The sequence below is a fragment of the Notechis scutatus genome, chromosome 1, assembly GCF_049901735.1.
Source record: "Notechis scutatus isolate UNSWTSFEM ecotype Mainland chromosome 1, rNotScu1.2, whole genome shotgun sequence".
Taxonomy (NCBI): Eukaryota; Metazoa; Chordata; class Lepidosauria; order Squamata; family Elapidae; genus Notechis; species Notechis scutatus.
The window spans coordinates 57154642-57170656 of NC_142009.1; the positions used below are offsets into that span (position 1 = coordinate 57154642).

Below are 16015 nucleotides of genomic sequence, written 5' to 3' on the forward strand. Positions count from 1 at the left end.
AGGAACTCGACACTCTCGGTGTACAGCTGGCATTTTTCTTTTTTGACTTTTAGCCCCGCGTTTTTGAATTTTTGTAGTACCTCCCTCAGGCGACCCTCCAGTTCTTTTCGGTTGGCTGCTGACACCAGCACATCATCGAAGTAGGGCACCACCCCCTTGATTCCTTGCAGGAGTCTTTCCATGAGGCTCTGGAAAACTCCTGGTGCTACGCTGACTCCGAACTGGAGCCTCTTGCAGAGGAAAGCCCCCTGGTGGGTTACTATGGTTTGCGCCTCGGCGGTTTCCACGTCGACTGGCAATTGTTGGTAGGCTTGTGCCAGGTCGAGTTTCGCGAAAACCTTGCCTCCCCCCAGTGGGTGTAGGAGGTGCTGCACTACTGGGACGGGGTAGGCGCTTTGTTGTAAGGCGCATTTTAGGGTGGCCTTATAGTTCCCACAGATTCTCACCGACCCATCGGGCTTGACTGGGGTGACTATGGGGGTCTCCCACCGGGCATGGTCGGTTGGCTCTAGGACCCCTTGTTTGATGAGTTTGTCTAACTGCTCATCGATCTTTGGGTGGAGTGCGAAGGGTACCCGCCGTGGCTTTAGGTGTATCGGGGGAACGCTGGGGTCTAGGCTGAATGAAATAGGGGGCCCTCGGTACTTGCCTAGGGTGCTGTCGAACACTTCCTGGAAGTCCTTTGCGAGTTGCTCCTCCCAATCTGCCTCTGCGATGTGGTCGATTCCCGTTACTTCGATCTCGAGTGGCGCGAACCACTGTAGTCCCAATAGGCTGGGTCGGTCTCGGTCCACGACGGTCAGGGGAAGTCTTGCTGTGCACCCTTTGAATGTGACTTCAAACTGTCCTGTTCCGACTACGGGGATGCGGTTACCTTGGTAGTCCTTTAGGATTAACTTCTGGCTCTCCAGACCCTTCTTGTGGATGGCGGGCACCAGGCGCTTGATTTCCCACCATGCAACCATGGAGAGGTAGGACCCGGAGTCCACCTCCATTTTGCATGGCTTGCCCTCGATGCCCACTTCCACGTATACCTTTCGGGCGTCCGTGCTGGAAGAATGGCCGATGATGACCGTCTGGTGGGTTTCCTCTCTCTGTCGGTTCTCGCCGTTCCTCCAGTCCCGTCCGTCCCAGTTCCAGCGATGCTCGGTTTGGCGGTCCCTTTTCCCGGGGGTGCTGTCCCGTCTCCGGCCGCTGCTGTCTCGTCATTGGGGGATGTAGGCTTTCTTGAACCGGCAGACTTGGGCGATGTGGCCTCTCTTGTTGCATTGCCGGCAGGTCGCGTCAAAAAATCAGCACTCCGATCGAGGATGGTCGCCCCCGCACCCAGCACATTGGAGTCCCAACTTGCGACTCCGCCGTTCGTGCCGGTCTCGTTCTGTCTGGAGTCGATGGATGTCCTCCTCTTCGTCCATGGTGTCAGAGGTGGAGTCGAGGTCGCCATGGTGTGTGGTGGTCGCTCAGCGGCTTGCTTCTGGATGCGCCTCAGCCATCGGGGTCACCTCGGAAGCTGTGGTTCGGTCCCTGGTGTCGGGTCTCCGCATTCGGACCGCTGATTTTCGGGTCGCCTCGGCTGCGGTGGCCTCGGCGAGGGCATCAGCGAGGGAGATGTCACCCTTTGCCATCAGCCGGCTTTGTAGGACTGGGTCTCGGAGCCCGAGGACGACGCGGTCTCGTAATGCCTCGTCCATGTCTGTGAAGCCACACATGCCTCCCAGATTTCGCAGGTCTGCCACGAAGTCGCTAATGCTCTCTCCCGGCTTCTGGTCTCGCCTGTAGAAGTCGTGCCGCCTGATGAGGGTGGGCACGGCGGGGGCATAGTGGCTTCGTAACAGTGGCTCGAGATCGGCCCAGTCCATCGCCTTCACATCCTCTGGTCTTGCGAGGGCTTTTGCCATTTTAAACACTGCGGGCCCGCAGTGTGTCAGGAAAATGGCCCTTTTTTTCTGCCTGTTTGCATCCTTGAGATTGCTACTCTCGAGGAACATCAGGAACCGATCAATGTACGATTCCCAGTCCTCAGTAGCTTGGTTAAAGGGTGCGGGCGGTGCGGGCGGTGCGAGGCTGGCCATCTTGCCGATCTTTTGTTCTCGGTGCCACGTGCTCAGTGGGTATCAGTTCCGCAATCCCACCCTCGTCACCAGTGTTAAGTTCGCCATTCGGAAGAAGTCTCGGGAGTCAGTTTCAGCTCTTTATTTGGTCCCGAGATCGACTCGGTGTGGCTAGGGCATGCAGCGGCTTTTATAGAACTAGCCGGCCAAGCTGCGGCCAATGACACCGCTTTGAATCTCCCGCGATCGGTTTCCTCCAATCGCGGGAGATTCTCCGCGGGCCAATCAGCGCGGCTCGTTCGGCCAATCGGATCGCTGCGCGTCTTAGCCAATCAGAATGGGTGTTTACAAGAATGTTAATGAATCGTACAGAACAATACCCATATGGAATCAGCATAGGACATAAGTCAACTAAAACCCTTCAAAATATCCTAAGCAGACCAACAACCTCAGAAGAAAAAACAGGAGTCATCTACAAAATACAACGTAAGGACTGCAACAACCACTATGTAGGACAAAAAGGCAGAAGATTGGCAGAATGTATCCACAAACACCAACTAGCAGTCAGAAGACATGATGAAGATTCTTTAATTTCACAACACAGAGAAAGATTTAACCATAGTTTCAATTGGGAAAATGTGACCATCCTAGACCAAGCCAAGTCCAAAAATGCCAGGGAATTTCTAGAAGCCTGGTGTTAGGAATATAAGTCACCTAACAGGTATTTGGGTTAGAAATATATAAACCAGGATAAACATTTTAAAACTGTATCTTCAAGAAAATGCAAAACTGTAATTAGATGTGGTTTCTCAAACGGCCATAAGATGGAGCCAGAAACCTGGGTTGTTTCAGTCTTAGTGTCAGAAGAGAGTGTGTCTGAGTGAGTATCTCTGTTTCCTTCTGTTGGAAAGTGTTGCCGTTCCTCCATTTTTCCTAATTGACTGCTATTTCTGGATTTAATGTAAGTCTGATACTGAACTGTTTTTTGACACTGGACTTTGTTATTGAATTATCCCTGGATTGAAAACTGACTGATTTAACCTGTGAATGACTTTTGGACTGCTTATCTTGAACTTTGCTTAAACTGTCTGGAAGTAAAAACCTACATTTACTGTACCGTGTATCTGTGTGCTGTATGTGTATTATTCAAACACTACTCTCAAATATGTCTCCCTGTATGCGTTCATTCTCCTAACGGGGAATTACCTCAACACCTGGCACTCTGACAATTCAGCCATCAATATACACATAGGCATTAACAACATCTATTAGCTATGCAGAAAAGATGAATACCCAGACCCAAAAGGAGCAAAAAGACCCAAGCACCTCTCCACCAGCAATCAGCACCAGATCAGCATAGATTAACTCCAAGGTTATCAGTGGTGGGATTCAAATAATTTAACAACAGGTTCTCTGCCCTAATGACTAGCTTGGTAGGCATGGTCAGGTCATCATGTGACTGAGTGAGCGTGGCCAACTTGACATCACTCTCATCACACCCAGCCCCGCTTCTGGTAAAATTCACTAATGAAAGCATTTTTTTTTTATTTTTCTACAAATTAGGAATGTGCAGATCTTTGTGTGTGTGTGTGTGTGTGTGTGTGTGTGTGTGCGCGCGCTTGTGCGCATGCATGCACACATGTCAGGCTGCATTAGTTCAGATTAGGATAGCACTTTTAAAAAAACATTCTACTTCCCAGAAGCCCAAGAAAAACAAAGAATGGAATAAAGCTATCAACAGCCTACCTACTTAAAGAAAGCCAGAGGTTTAAAAAAATAAAACAAACTGAAAGAGAGAGTCTTCTTTAAAAATACATTTTAAAATACATTTTAAAAGTAATTAAACAATTCCATTCTTTCTTAATTTTGGTGTTCTGTTGTTTGCTCAATCCTAAATTCCTCTGAGGAAAAAAAAACTAAATCTGGCCCAAGAGGAATGTATGGTGGATTTATTTACACCCCAAGGTTAATTAACACACTTGAATCATCAAAATAATGATGATTCAACCTGAACTAGAGTCAGGTTGAAATTTGATCTTTACCCGGTGGATAACTAAATGTATTATTAATTCCAAAAAATAAAGCCATAGTGTCATGGTAAAGTTTTTAGAAGCAAGAATGGTAGATGCTTCAGTAAATAGATTTCTCTTCATTGCAGCTACTCAGGTTTCATGAAAAAAGACAAAGGGAGCAACTCCAATTGTAATGGATGGATTTCTTATTTTGAACAATTCGTCCATGAACTGTTTTACTCCTACAGAAATGAAAGAAATGTTTTTAAGGTGCAATGAACTCCTCCATTATTTTTTCCTTTTCTTCAAGAAATAATTAAGTGATCTCTTGAAGAACAGACATTCTTAAGTTTTAAAAACAATCTTTTATTGGCTCTTTCCCATCTACTGTAAGTCCCAACACAGGGTGTAATACTACTACGTTTAGTTTCAAATGGGTATGTTTAAATCACCTTGCTGCAGTATTACTGTTCTAGTACAGTAATAGATTTTAACACCAGTGAAACAAGATATGGTGAAAGATATACAGGACAAGCCAATTATGCAAGTAACCTGAATTTTGGAGTTACTAGTAAAATATCAGCAACAAGAGGATACTAATAAAGGAGAATATTTGATGCTCAGGGTTGACATGAGGGGTCTTTAGTACTCTTTGAGCTTGCTTGTTTTCTTGTAGACATTCATTACCCAAACTAGGTAACATCATCAGTGCTACTAAGGAGTGCAGTTTGCTGACAGTTTATATTCTGGTGGCTTGTCTGTGAGTGTTGATGGGGGTGGTTTTAGAGATTCTTCGATTGGGCTGTTTGTTGTTAGCTTCTTTGGCAGTTTCTTCATTGGGGTATTGTTTACTTGATTGTTGGTCTGATGCAGAAGTAGGATTCATCCGATTCAGACCGGTTCAAGTGAACTGCTTGTTAAAACTCTGCCCAGTTCAGTGAACCGGCTAATCCCACCACTGGCTGGCCCCCACTCCCACTTCATTAGTGAAGGAAGGAAGAAAGAAAAGAGATGGGAAGGAGGAGAAGGAAGAAAGGAAGCAAGCAAGCAAGCCAGGAAGGAAATCCAGCTTTAGCTTAGCCTCTTTCAGAATTGCCTTTACAGAAGTATTGTCAATCCTTTTCCGTCTGCTATTTATTTCCTTCTGCACATCCATTACCATGGATGTAGGAGTAACTTCACTGAGATCATCTAACACCAGTAGTTTATGTTGTAATTTGGTGCAATGCCCAATCACACATACAGATTTATTTCCAATTTGTTAGCTGTTTCAAACAATGTTGATATAATAAGTTGTTCTGCATGAAATGATACGAGTAGCAGATCTTTACAGCTGCTGAGCATTGTTATACTGTGTCAATTTGACAACATATGGTTTTCTTCTATGGTTGCTTGTAGGCCTGTATGTCAGCGATAAAGTCCTCCACCTCCTGGTTTTACGCTATGGAGACTCAACCCAGAGAATAAACTTTCCTGATTTTGTGTGCTGTATGTTTCGTCTTGAAACAATGTCAAGTAAGTGGTACACTCAGCAGGTATTTGATGCACTGAGCAGCAGCAAAATAAAGTGGTCCTGCAATAAAGCATGTGTAAAAGATTTCACCTTGAATGGGAATCTATTTTCTGATTGTTCACTCTCTACTTATCCTGTGCTAGGAATAATACCCTTTGTATTCCAAACTATTTAAAAGGAAAAGATATCCTATATGAAGGGCAGAGATGAGAGGTTACATTGGGGGGGGGGTGTTGAAGTGATGAGTACAGAGTGGCATACCATCATCTGCGAAAGGGAGCTTCCAAAGCCAGCTTAGGAAGAGGTAGCAAGATGGAGCCAACAGTTCATGCAGGACAGGTGCCAGACATCCCTGATAAACCAGACAAGAGACATTAGATGAATTAATTTTACTTTATTGTGAAGCAACATTAAGAGAATCTTGCATGTCTGAAAGTACAGATTTTCCATCTCCGCTTTTAACTGCTTGATCCATTAGAGCAGGTCATTCCTAAGTTTCTTTGTCTGACATATTGAGCCAGTGAGGGCTCTTTTATCCCATTGTTTTCTAGACAGCATCTCTTCCCCTCAATCCCCAAGGTCATCTACACATTCTATCAAACCAGGAGATGTGTGAATCCTTGCCTAACAACCACAACCAGGACTACTTGAAGTGTTGTTGCTAAGCAGTGCAGTCACACAATGTTTTCCCCAATGACCTCTTTGCTTCAATATGAAAATTCCAGTCCCAATTAATACTGTTAAGCAAGGACTACCTGTAATATCAAATTAACCAAAGATTTTCAGGATCGGAAAATGCATTTTTCTTGGATTCACCTGAAAACAGAACGCAAATAATAGGGTTGAATGAAATGTAACATCTCCAATTATATAAGTTGCCAACCGATGGTAATACTCATGTGCTGGAACCTTATATGTGTTCTTTTACTGCAGTTGGTGGAAAGTTACAATTGTGAAAAAATATATCTTTAGTAATTGGTCTCCTTACCAAATTGAACTTGAATAGTATTATGATATTTATTTAGGTGAAAGATCAATATAATCAGTTAATATCACTTTTTAACTATTCTTATCATATTTTAAATTTTTTTATACCCAGTTTTTATATTTTTAACATTTATATGTTTTTAACATTTTATTTGTACATCATCCAGGGTCTCTGTGTGAGGGAGATGGGGGGTTTCTAAATTTGATAAATAAATAAAATAAAGTTTGTGTTGCTACTGTTTGTGAACTCAAAGGAACTTTTTCAAAAGGCAACTGGACTGGTTTTTTTTTTCCTTGAGGGAGAAGAAGACAGTCCAGTTACCTTTTGAAAAAGCACTTTTGAGACAACTATTACCTGGCTGGAAGATGAGAATTTCCACAGTCACTTATTGTTTATGGAATAAAAGCATGAAGTCAGTCCATTTCAAGCAATATGCTGTGACTGAATGCTTTACTGCCGAAGTATGATTAGTAGTTTATGGTCATAACTATGTTTGATATGAGTACTGGGAACTGCTGGGCCAAAAAATGTAAAGAGGAACTAAAAAGAGACGCTTTATGTTGCTGAGAATGAAGTGAACAGCTTGTGACAACAACTGGTAAGTTTTACATGTGAAAAGTTGATGAACTGATTAAGGACAATCAGTGAAGAAATTGGTGTCGAGCTTGGCATTTCACAGGAAAATATGAGTTACATTATTGATGTTCTTCAGCACTGGATTTTTATGTGCAAAATGAACTCTGCATACTGATAGAACAGATGAAAGCTTTAAGAGTTGAATTGGCAGCCACTGTCATACTACAAAAATGAAGGTGAGGGAACTGACAAAATAAAGCATTAGTCCATTAATATATGGACTATATATATTAATATACTGCTTCATTTAAAAAAAATCCAGGTTTCAGCTAGAAAACCTATAGTTACAGTTTACAGGGATGCAGATGGTGTTATCCACGCAAATTTCCTTGAAAGTGGCACACTGTGAATTCAGAGTGCCATCTTGTAAACTTTGTAAACACTGATTCAAAATTTTGATTTGAATTAAGGTTTGATTAAGCAGAGCTCAAAACTCAAGAAGGAAACATTGCTACAATGTGACAGTCCAAAGCCTCACACCTGAAAAGCCACCCAAAAATGTAAATAATCACAGCATACAGTCTGAGCTAAGAATGTGTTTTCCATCTATCCCAAAACTGAAGGAAAATCTTGTGGATATCTGACTTACTCAGATGAAATATTCTTATTTAAACTAAAGTTATGGAGGTATAAGTACCAGTTGTTTTAGAAGTTTTTTTATTGAAGCTCATGGGTGTATTTACTGTTGCAAAGTAATAGTGCTGGTGATATTTATTTTGCAATATCTGTTTCCATCAATCAGAAGCCTCCATTGGCTAATATACACAAACCGGTATGGGAATTAGTCCCTCATGATGGTTTCCTAATTGAAGCATGGGAAAGAGCTGGAGAGACAAATGTAAACTGAGCATGTACATCTGCATGCAGATGGACACACACACACACATGCTTGCACACACAAACACTGTGTACTTTGCCACTAGATAAATGCAAGAACACCACACTCTTCTGATAGGAATTTCACCAAAGTTAATCTTTTTCTCTATGGGAGGGGACAAAGAAAGTAACTTTTTTTCCCCTTCAGTTTAAATGATCAACAGTAAAAAAAAATATGTAGAATATTTTTGGCACAATAATTATACTGTTCTTTTCAAATAAAGAGCAATGAAATACATCCTTGTAACATTTTGATTTCCTTTAAAACAAATTGTGTGGTAAAAGTACCAAGCTTTTATTTTTGTCTAAAACTACCTCCTAATCGTTTGCATGCTTTCAAATTTGTACTTGCATAGTCCCAACAGATATTAAAGTGTTACGTTGGAGTTTTGATCTGTACTTTACAATCATGTGTAGATTCTTAATCTGTATTTAGCTGTATGAAATAAAACTAGCAGTGTTTGGTTGGTAGGTTTGTCCTCCAAGAGTTCAAGGTAGTAAATATTTCTCTCTCTACTAGTTTCAGGAGGTAGGCTGGGCTGAGTGAAAATGGTCAACTTGTGAGCATCTATGTTGAAGGCAAACTTCACCTTGAGTCTCTCCAGTCTCATCAACTATACCACATTAGCTCTCATACATACATTAAATGATTTTCATGTGTTTCCTATTATCTGGTTTTCACTCTTGAATTAATTTTTGATGGCTACAGAATCATAAGCAGCAATCCTTTAAATACCAGCGGTTGAAGTACAAGAGATCACTCACATATCCAATTTATAAGCTTCTGTCTGGTTGGCTACTGGGTCACAGAATGATGAGCCAAGATAAGCTTTTGTCCTGGTTATCAAAAGTTGTTTTGATGAATTGGAAAAACAGGGCAAAAGGAGAGCTGATGTTGCATCTGTGCTATTTCATTATCCTATCTTTGATCTTTTCCTTAGACTGGATTTTTACTAGGTAAAACTGCTAAAAAAAATCCATTCAGAAAAAAAACCTCATTTTTTAAAATCACAGGCTACAAAATACATTATAGGGCATTTCCTTAATTTTTTCATCTCATGGATGTTAAAACATCCTCACTTGAAAGGATATGTATTTAAATGAAAGTGCCTTTGATTGCCAGTGGGGTGGGGGGGAGTCTTTCAAAAACTACTGAAAAAATATTCACACTTCCAAGCTAAGCTCCTAACATCTACTAATTCTTTTCAGTTATTATTTTACTGAAAGTTTAAAGTGCATTATACGCTGCCTGTGAGGCTTTCTCAGGAAAAGATCATTGAGCTAATTGGGAAGAAAAAGACAGTATACCAGTAACCTAAATTGAGAACAAATAAATAAACAAACAAACAATCAAATAAATAAATAGTCTTTTCTTCCCTGTGTAATCATGCTAATAATACCTAAATCAAAATAATCTCCTCCTTTATCATTTGTAGTAAATGGAGGAAACACCATTAAGACTACAGCAATTTTGTTCTGAGAATTCTTGGCTAACCTTTCTAAGCAGCTTAACTGAAGCCAGTTTAGAGCAGTTTAATTAGAACCAAGAAAAATATAAATAATGTGACTGAAATAATGTATCTTTTAAAGTCAGTGCATGTTCAGGTTGATGCTAAAAGAACCAAGTCAGCCATTTATGCATGTGATTTTCCTCTTCCCTTGGAGTATGGCTTTGCTTCTGGAATTTACTTTGATGTTGTGAATTATGTCTTGGTTTTGCATATATAGATTGGTTCTGATGGTACATACATCAGAGAAAAGGACAACATCCCAAACACAAGGAAACTGTGTTCTTAAACCTAATACTTGGTATAAATATCTTGTTCTCATCAGATTGTAACTGAACTCATTATTTATTGTCATCATTTGATTTTTGATTAAGAAACTTTTTATGAAGAATTTTAATTATTGTAATTCTAATTATAATAGTAAAAACTAACACAAACTATACAAAGAGAAAAGAATAAAAAAATGAAAGTGCAGGAAACAAGAAAAAGAAAAGTAATAATATAATAAAAAATAAAGTATTGACTTCCAACCTTTACCACAAGAAGTATAAACAATAACTCCTCCCTCATAAAGTTACATACATATAGATATCACTTCATCTCTTCATCACTAATCTATAAACAAATTCATAAAACATCAACTTTTTGATCCTGGGGTCAGCACAGAGTGCATAAAAGACTGCCAGAACTTTGAAAAAAATCTTATTTTAAATAGACCAAATTTACATTGCTTCCTTTTACTTTTAACAGTCTTAATCTTTAATTTGACCAACCCTTTATAACAGAATTTTATTTCTCTTCCATTTTCTTTATCCCAAGGCACATATTTCTCCAAGGTTTTCACAAGCCTCTTTTTTAGTTGCAATTGGAAAATATTTTCCAGATTATTCTCTTAGTTTATTTCTCTTTAAATTTATAAAATTACAGCCAGTTTCTTTTGAATAACTAGTAAAGTGTCCTTTTAAAAACCATTTTCTTAGACTTTGTAGTTCCATTTTTGCTTCTTTCTCTTATCTCTATGATCAAGTAACATTTGTTTCACATCTTCATTAACATCTTTTAGACATAGTTTATTCATAGAAGAAGACATCATTACTGACAGTGTTGATAACATTATAGTTAATAAGTCCTGAGTCCATTCTTCAAAAATCTCCTTTAAGAATTTTGGTATTATAACATTTTGTGCCATTTTGTAAGTCCCAGTATTAACTGACATTAAGAACTGTCTTTTTTTAAAAAAATTGACTTAGAATCTTTGGTACCCTCTATTATCCAGTTTCTCAAGCCATCATTTATTTTTGTTATGACTTATGATAGCCAGGGTAGATAAATTTCTATTTCTAGCAGGGCTACCAGATTCTGTTACAACTTTGTTCCTGATGCCATCCATCTGGTAAACTCGCAAGATTCATTTTTCTTGCATCCGAACATACATCTGAACCAGACTGCTGTTTCTCTGTGTCATATAATATATGTAATATATATATAATATAATTTTGTATTTATTTAGTCATGTTTATGTAGTGTATATTGGAGGTTGTGACCCTTTGAGAGTTGTATACATTTTAATGTATGCCAATTAGTATATATTCAAAGTGACAATAAAGTTAGTCTAAGTCTAATTTAAATTTATTTCTCAAGAGAAGTTGTTTATAATTAATTCCAAAATCTTATAATAAGTCAATATTCCAAATTTATTTGGACCATTAATCCATTTATAACTTTCTTAGATGAAAAGCTTATTTAGCTTTTGCTGTTTATTTCAACGTTTTAAAATTCTTAATTAATTTTTGTGTTGTTCAGAGTTGAAGATAAATTTACTGAATGAAAACTTTAAAAACTTGTCATTTCAAAGGTCTCTACTAGCTTTAAGATGGTTAACAGTCAGTTTCCAAATGTGATTAGAAAGTGAGATTTACAAAGTGCCTTGAAAAGGCTCTGCCAGGGTTGCAGACAAGATGGCTGATCTGCTCATTGTTCAGTGCTCAAACCTATTAATAGTATTAGTACTTATTAGTGTTCTTGTGTTTTAGCTACGACACTCTAGAAAATAACTGGTTGAGGAAAATCCATTGCTTCTTTGCGTTACTGAGGCATGTCATGTTACTTTTACAGCTGAAGTCCCTTGTTGAGGTAAATGCTTCCTTGCACAGACGTAATAAAGGATGTTTTCTTGACCTCATAATCAAGATATTTATTATTTCCCCCCTTATGCTACTTCATAGCTAATGTTGAAAAGTTACTTAAGGTTGTTTGGTAGTTTTACACCTAGTAACTCAAAAGGTCTCTATGCTAAATATGCTAGATAATATTCTTTGGCATGGAATCTGAGGTCGCTCAGGAGTTCATGGCCCCCATGACATCTTCAAACATGTCCAGTGATGTAAAGCCCAACTCACACGGGGAATGCACATATTGGATCACATCACACAATGGTGTCATGATCTAGAGTTGAAGAATGTTAACTTCCGCCCCTTGACATGGACAGATCATTTCCCTTGGCCCTATTTGTTCTGACCACTCTAGGTAACTAATGGACTCAATGCAATTTCAGAAGTTGTTTGGGGGCGGGATGTTTCCTCAAAGATAGCACAGGCTTCAATGAAAGACCATGTCATGATTTGGAAAGAGCATTGGGCTTACCTGAAACACATCTTCTAGTTGTACGGGAGGAGAATCCAAAGCGTGGGCTGTCTCCTGCTTCCTTGCTTAAAGACGGAGTCAATCAAAGTTTAGTCCAGCCCCCTTTCCACTGTGCATGCCCAGTTTTTGATGAAGGCTGATGATTGACTTGGAGAGTTCTTTGGTGCTCGTTCTTGACCATTCTGAGCTCAGGACTAAATATCTAAGGGTGGGATTTGGACTCTCCTCCCGTACAACTAGAAGATGTGTTTCAGGTAAGCCCAACGCTCTTTCTCAGTTGTACGGGTCGGAAAATCCAAAGTGTGGGATGTATCCAAGCTAATTGTCCTGAGGGTGGGCTAACTCCTTGTCCTGAGCCCCCATCTCCATATGAACTCTTTGTAGCACTCTTCTTCCAAAGGATGCTTCTGCTGATGCAAATGTATCCAGTTTATAATTTCTGATGAATGGAGATAGCGATGACCACATTGCTGCTTTTCTGTATCTTGTACAGAGGTGGATTTATAAACTGTACAGATGCAGAGAGATAACAAGATGTCCATAACAAAGAACATTTATTGGTTCATCAGGTATCCTCATAACTCACGTTTGTGATGAAGTTCTTCTTTTATGACCAATCCTTTGTATATCTGCCTTGTAGGTAAAAGATGGTTATCTCCTAACCCATCTCATAGCGGTAGAAAAAGCTGCTATGAGTAAGTGAGTTCAGGCAAGAATGAGGGAAGCCTCCCCAAACCCCTCGAGGGTCAATTTAGTGACCAATCAGGATTACAGATGTGGCCATGTGACATGAACTACATTTCCCAGGATACCTTTAACTACATTTCCCATGATGCATTCCTTTAAGGGGACAGCTCATAATTCCTAAATAACTATCCAATTCCCAGCACACTCCCTGCCTGGAATTGTAAATTCCACTATTAAAGGAAAAGAAGGGGAAAAAATTAACTATAAACTAAGATAAGCAGTAGACAGTAATACTAACTGAATAGCATATAACTATATAACTAAGATAAACAGTTAGCTATATAACTAAGAAAAACACTAAACATTAATAAAGCATCAAACAAAGCAAAGCATGCAAAGCTTGAGGGACAATCTTCAAGTTCGGCCTCTTGGTGCAAGTCTGCTGGTCATCTCTGGTGGCCTTTTAGGGTGTATAGGTACTCTTGGCAGCAAAGGTGAAAGTCTGCTGGTCAACTCTGGTGGCCATTTAGGGTTGGAACAGTACTCTTGCTTCCATGGTGTCAAAGAGCATCGGGAAGCTGTTGGAAAGGGCGTTGCGGAGGCATATGCCCATGAAAAGCATCTTATTGGATGTCTGGTGGTTGTCGTTTAGGGTGTCCTAGCGAACGTGTACTGATCGGCGGCGGCCTTTTAGGCTGGAACGTCATTCTTGTTTTTGATGGTACCAAAGGGCATCAGAAGGTTGTTGGAATGGGTGGTGCTAAGGCATTTGCCTGGGTTAGAGCCTGCATCTGAGCGTCACTGACAATTCCTACGATCCCCCATCCTAGTGGAGATTTGATGGCCACTGGGCCATCTACAGGGCTGCCAACTGACTCAGAGAAGAGAAAGGCATGTGGGGCATTATATCCCAGCAGGAGTAGGATATCAGCCTCTGGATCTAGAGCAGGTAAGTGATGAGCTTGGTGCTGTAGGTGAGGCATGCTACTTATGACCTCAGGTGTTGCGATCTGATTGCCTTTAACTACATTTACCATGATGCATTCCCTTAAGGGGACAGCTCATAATTCCTAAGTAACTATCCAATTCCCATAGACTGCCTGAGACAGCACAAAGTTGTAACAGAATCTAACCCTAACCCTAACCCTAACCCCTAACCCTAACCCAAACCCTAACCCTAACACTAACCCTAACAATATTTTTGTTTTCTATCAAACAGAGGCATTCCTCAATTTATCAAAAAATAGGGGAAGTATCTGCTTTACTGAAGATGAGGTGAGTAGTTTGTGTCTTGTTTTTATCTTTGGGAATAAATGGCTTTTCTCCTCAAATAAAACTATTTTCTAAAGAGTAAAAATTGGATAAACTCAACAGAATTTAACATTCACAGTAAATATATATATATGTATGAGATGTAGGATTTTGGTATTTTGTTAATTTGGAAAATGAAATATTCATATCTATAAGAGTGTAATCCTACAACAGACATTTTACCAGTTGAGAACAGCAATAGGAAATACTGTAGTATCTTTTTGTGTTGACAGGGAAAAAAATTCTAAGGTGAAAATGTCCTTGTTTCTAATACTTCTATGGAAAGCTGATAACATTGGGAGTAGGAAGTAGGGTATCCTTGATGTAGTCAGGGACACACCATCTTCTAAACTTTTAACTTACTTTGAAAGAACTGCAGAGAAGACTCAAAACTGGTGAGGCAGTTAATCCATCCGTCTCTCACCAATATTGTAATAAACCAGTACAGTTTAGAAGAAAAGTTACACTATTGCCACCATGAAATTACTGGGCTTATGAGGGAGTCAAGATTTTTTCCCCTTCTTCAGTTCTTATTACTTTAGTATTAAGGCTTATGTGATCAATAAAGTAGTTCTAGATGTGAACTAGATATCCAAACTTCCCCTAGATATAACATCAATCCACTACATGCAATACCATCAAGGCTTCTTTATGTTTATTTATTTACAAAATTTATATGCTGCCTGATTCCTAATGACCCTGGGGAGTTGACTTTTGCTGAATATTCTGGAAATCGAAGTCCACAAAACAGAGATCCTAAGTTGTGGAAGTTTCTTTGATATAATTAATATTTAGAGCCTAGCCTGGAATATCCCAAATTATTTCAACAGGCAAAAATAATCCACTTATTTCATTCACTGATGCTCTAGCAATAATATTAATTATGTGGTGCTATTAGCAAAATCAGATAATTCATTAAGGTGAGAGAACGAAAATAAAAAAATGTGAAGATTCAGCCAATCAATTCAACATATGGGATAAATAACCTATTTATTTGTCAGCATTTTGCAGACTACTCAAGGTGTTCTCGATTCTAGAAAGACATTTCAGCAAATGGTTTGCTTTTCATTCTCTGTTTTGTTATCTTTTTTTTTTTAATTCTATTGATTTTTAAAAACAAACATAAACAAACAAAACATAGAACATAAAAACATAAAACATCTTTTTTGAAAGCACCATGATCCCAGGTTACATCTCTTTGTACAGACACAAATTCAAGTTCATGTTCATTTTTATATACCATTCCATATCTTATTACCATTATACATTTTCTATATAGCTTCTCTCCTCTTTTAACTTTCTTAATTTTATTTTATTTATTTCATCTCAATTCAAATCATTGTACTTATATTCTTTGTCTGTCCTGTTTCAGCTGTCTATTATCTTTTCTCATTAAACAAAATTTCTCCTGTAATCACTAATTGGAGTATGACGCCTTTATATATTTCCCCTAAAATTATAACACTTAATATAATACATAACTTCCGTTCGGATTCTGCTTGGTACATTCTAAAACTACACACTGCATTTTAAAAAAAGAACAAATTATAAATATATAATATAATTAAAACGACAATCCATACCAATTCAATTCTATCATTAATATTAATATTCATTTAAATCTTAAACATTTTACACATTACTTTTCAAATAAATATCATACTTCTATGGGAACACTTATAAATTTTCCATAGTTACTTCCCCCCACTTCACTTATATTTTATACAACATTGAGTAGTTAAAATGTTCCCATTCCTTCCTAATTCAATTCTCTCATTTATTTCATTTCA

General features: G+C 39.0%; 1 protein-coding gene across 5 annotated transcripts in view; it reads left to right on the top strand.

Annotated features, from left to right (window-relative positions):
• The window catches only part of CAPN13 (calpain 13), a 185252-nt gene that overhangs the window by 102671 nt on the left and 66566 nt on the right, over positions 1-16015 (top strand). For all 5 annotated transcript variants that reach the window (XR_015749499.1, XR_015749500.1, XM_087965160.1 and 2 more), the window contains 2 exons: positions 5462-5578; positions 14134-14189. Coding sequence is in view for 3 of the 5 variants with exons in the window: in XM_087965160.1 (XP_087821286.1) it covers positions 5462-5578; positions 14134-14189 (173 nt within the window). In the remaining 2 variants the exon portion in view is untranslated. The remainder of the gene's footprint in view (positions 1-5461; positions 5579-14133; positions 14190-16015) is intronic.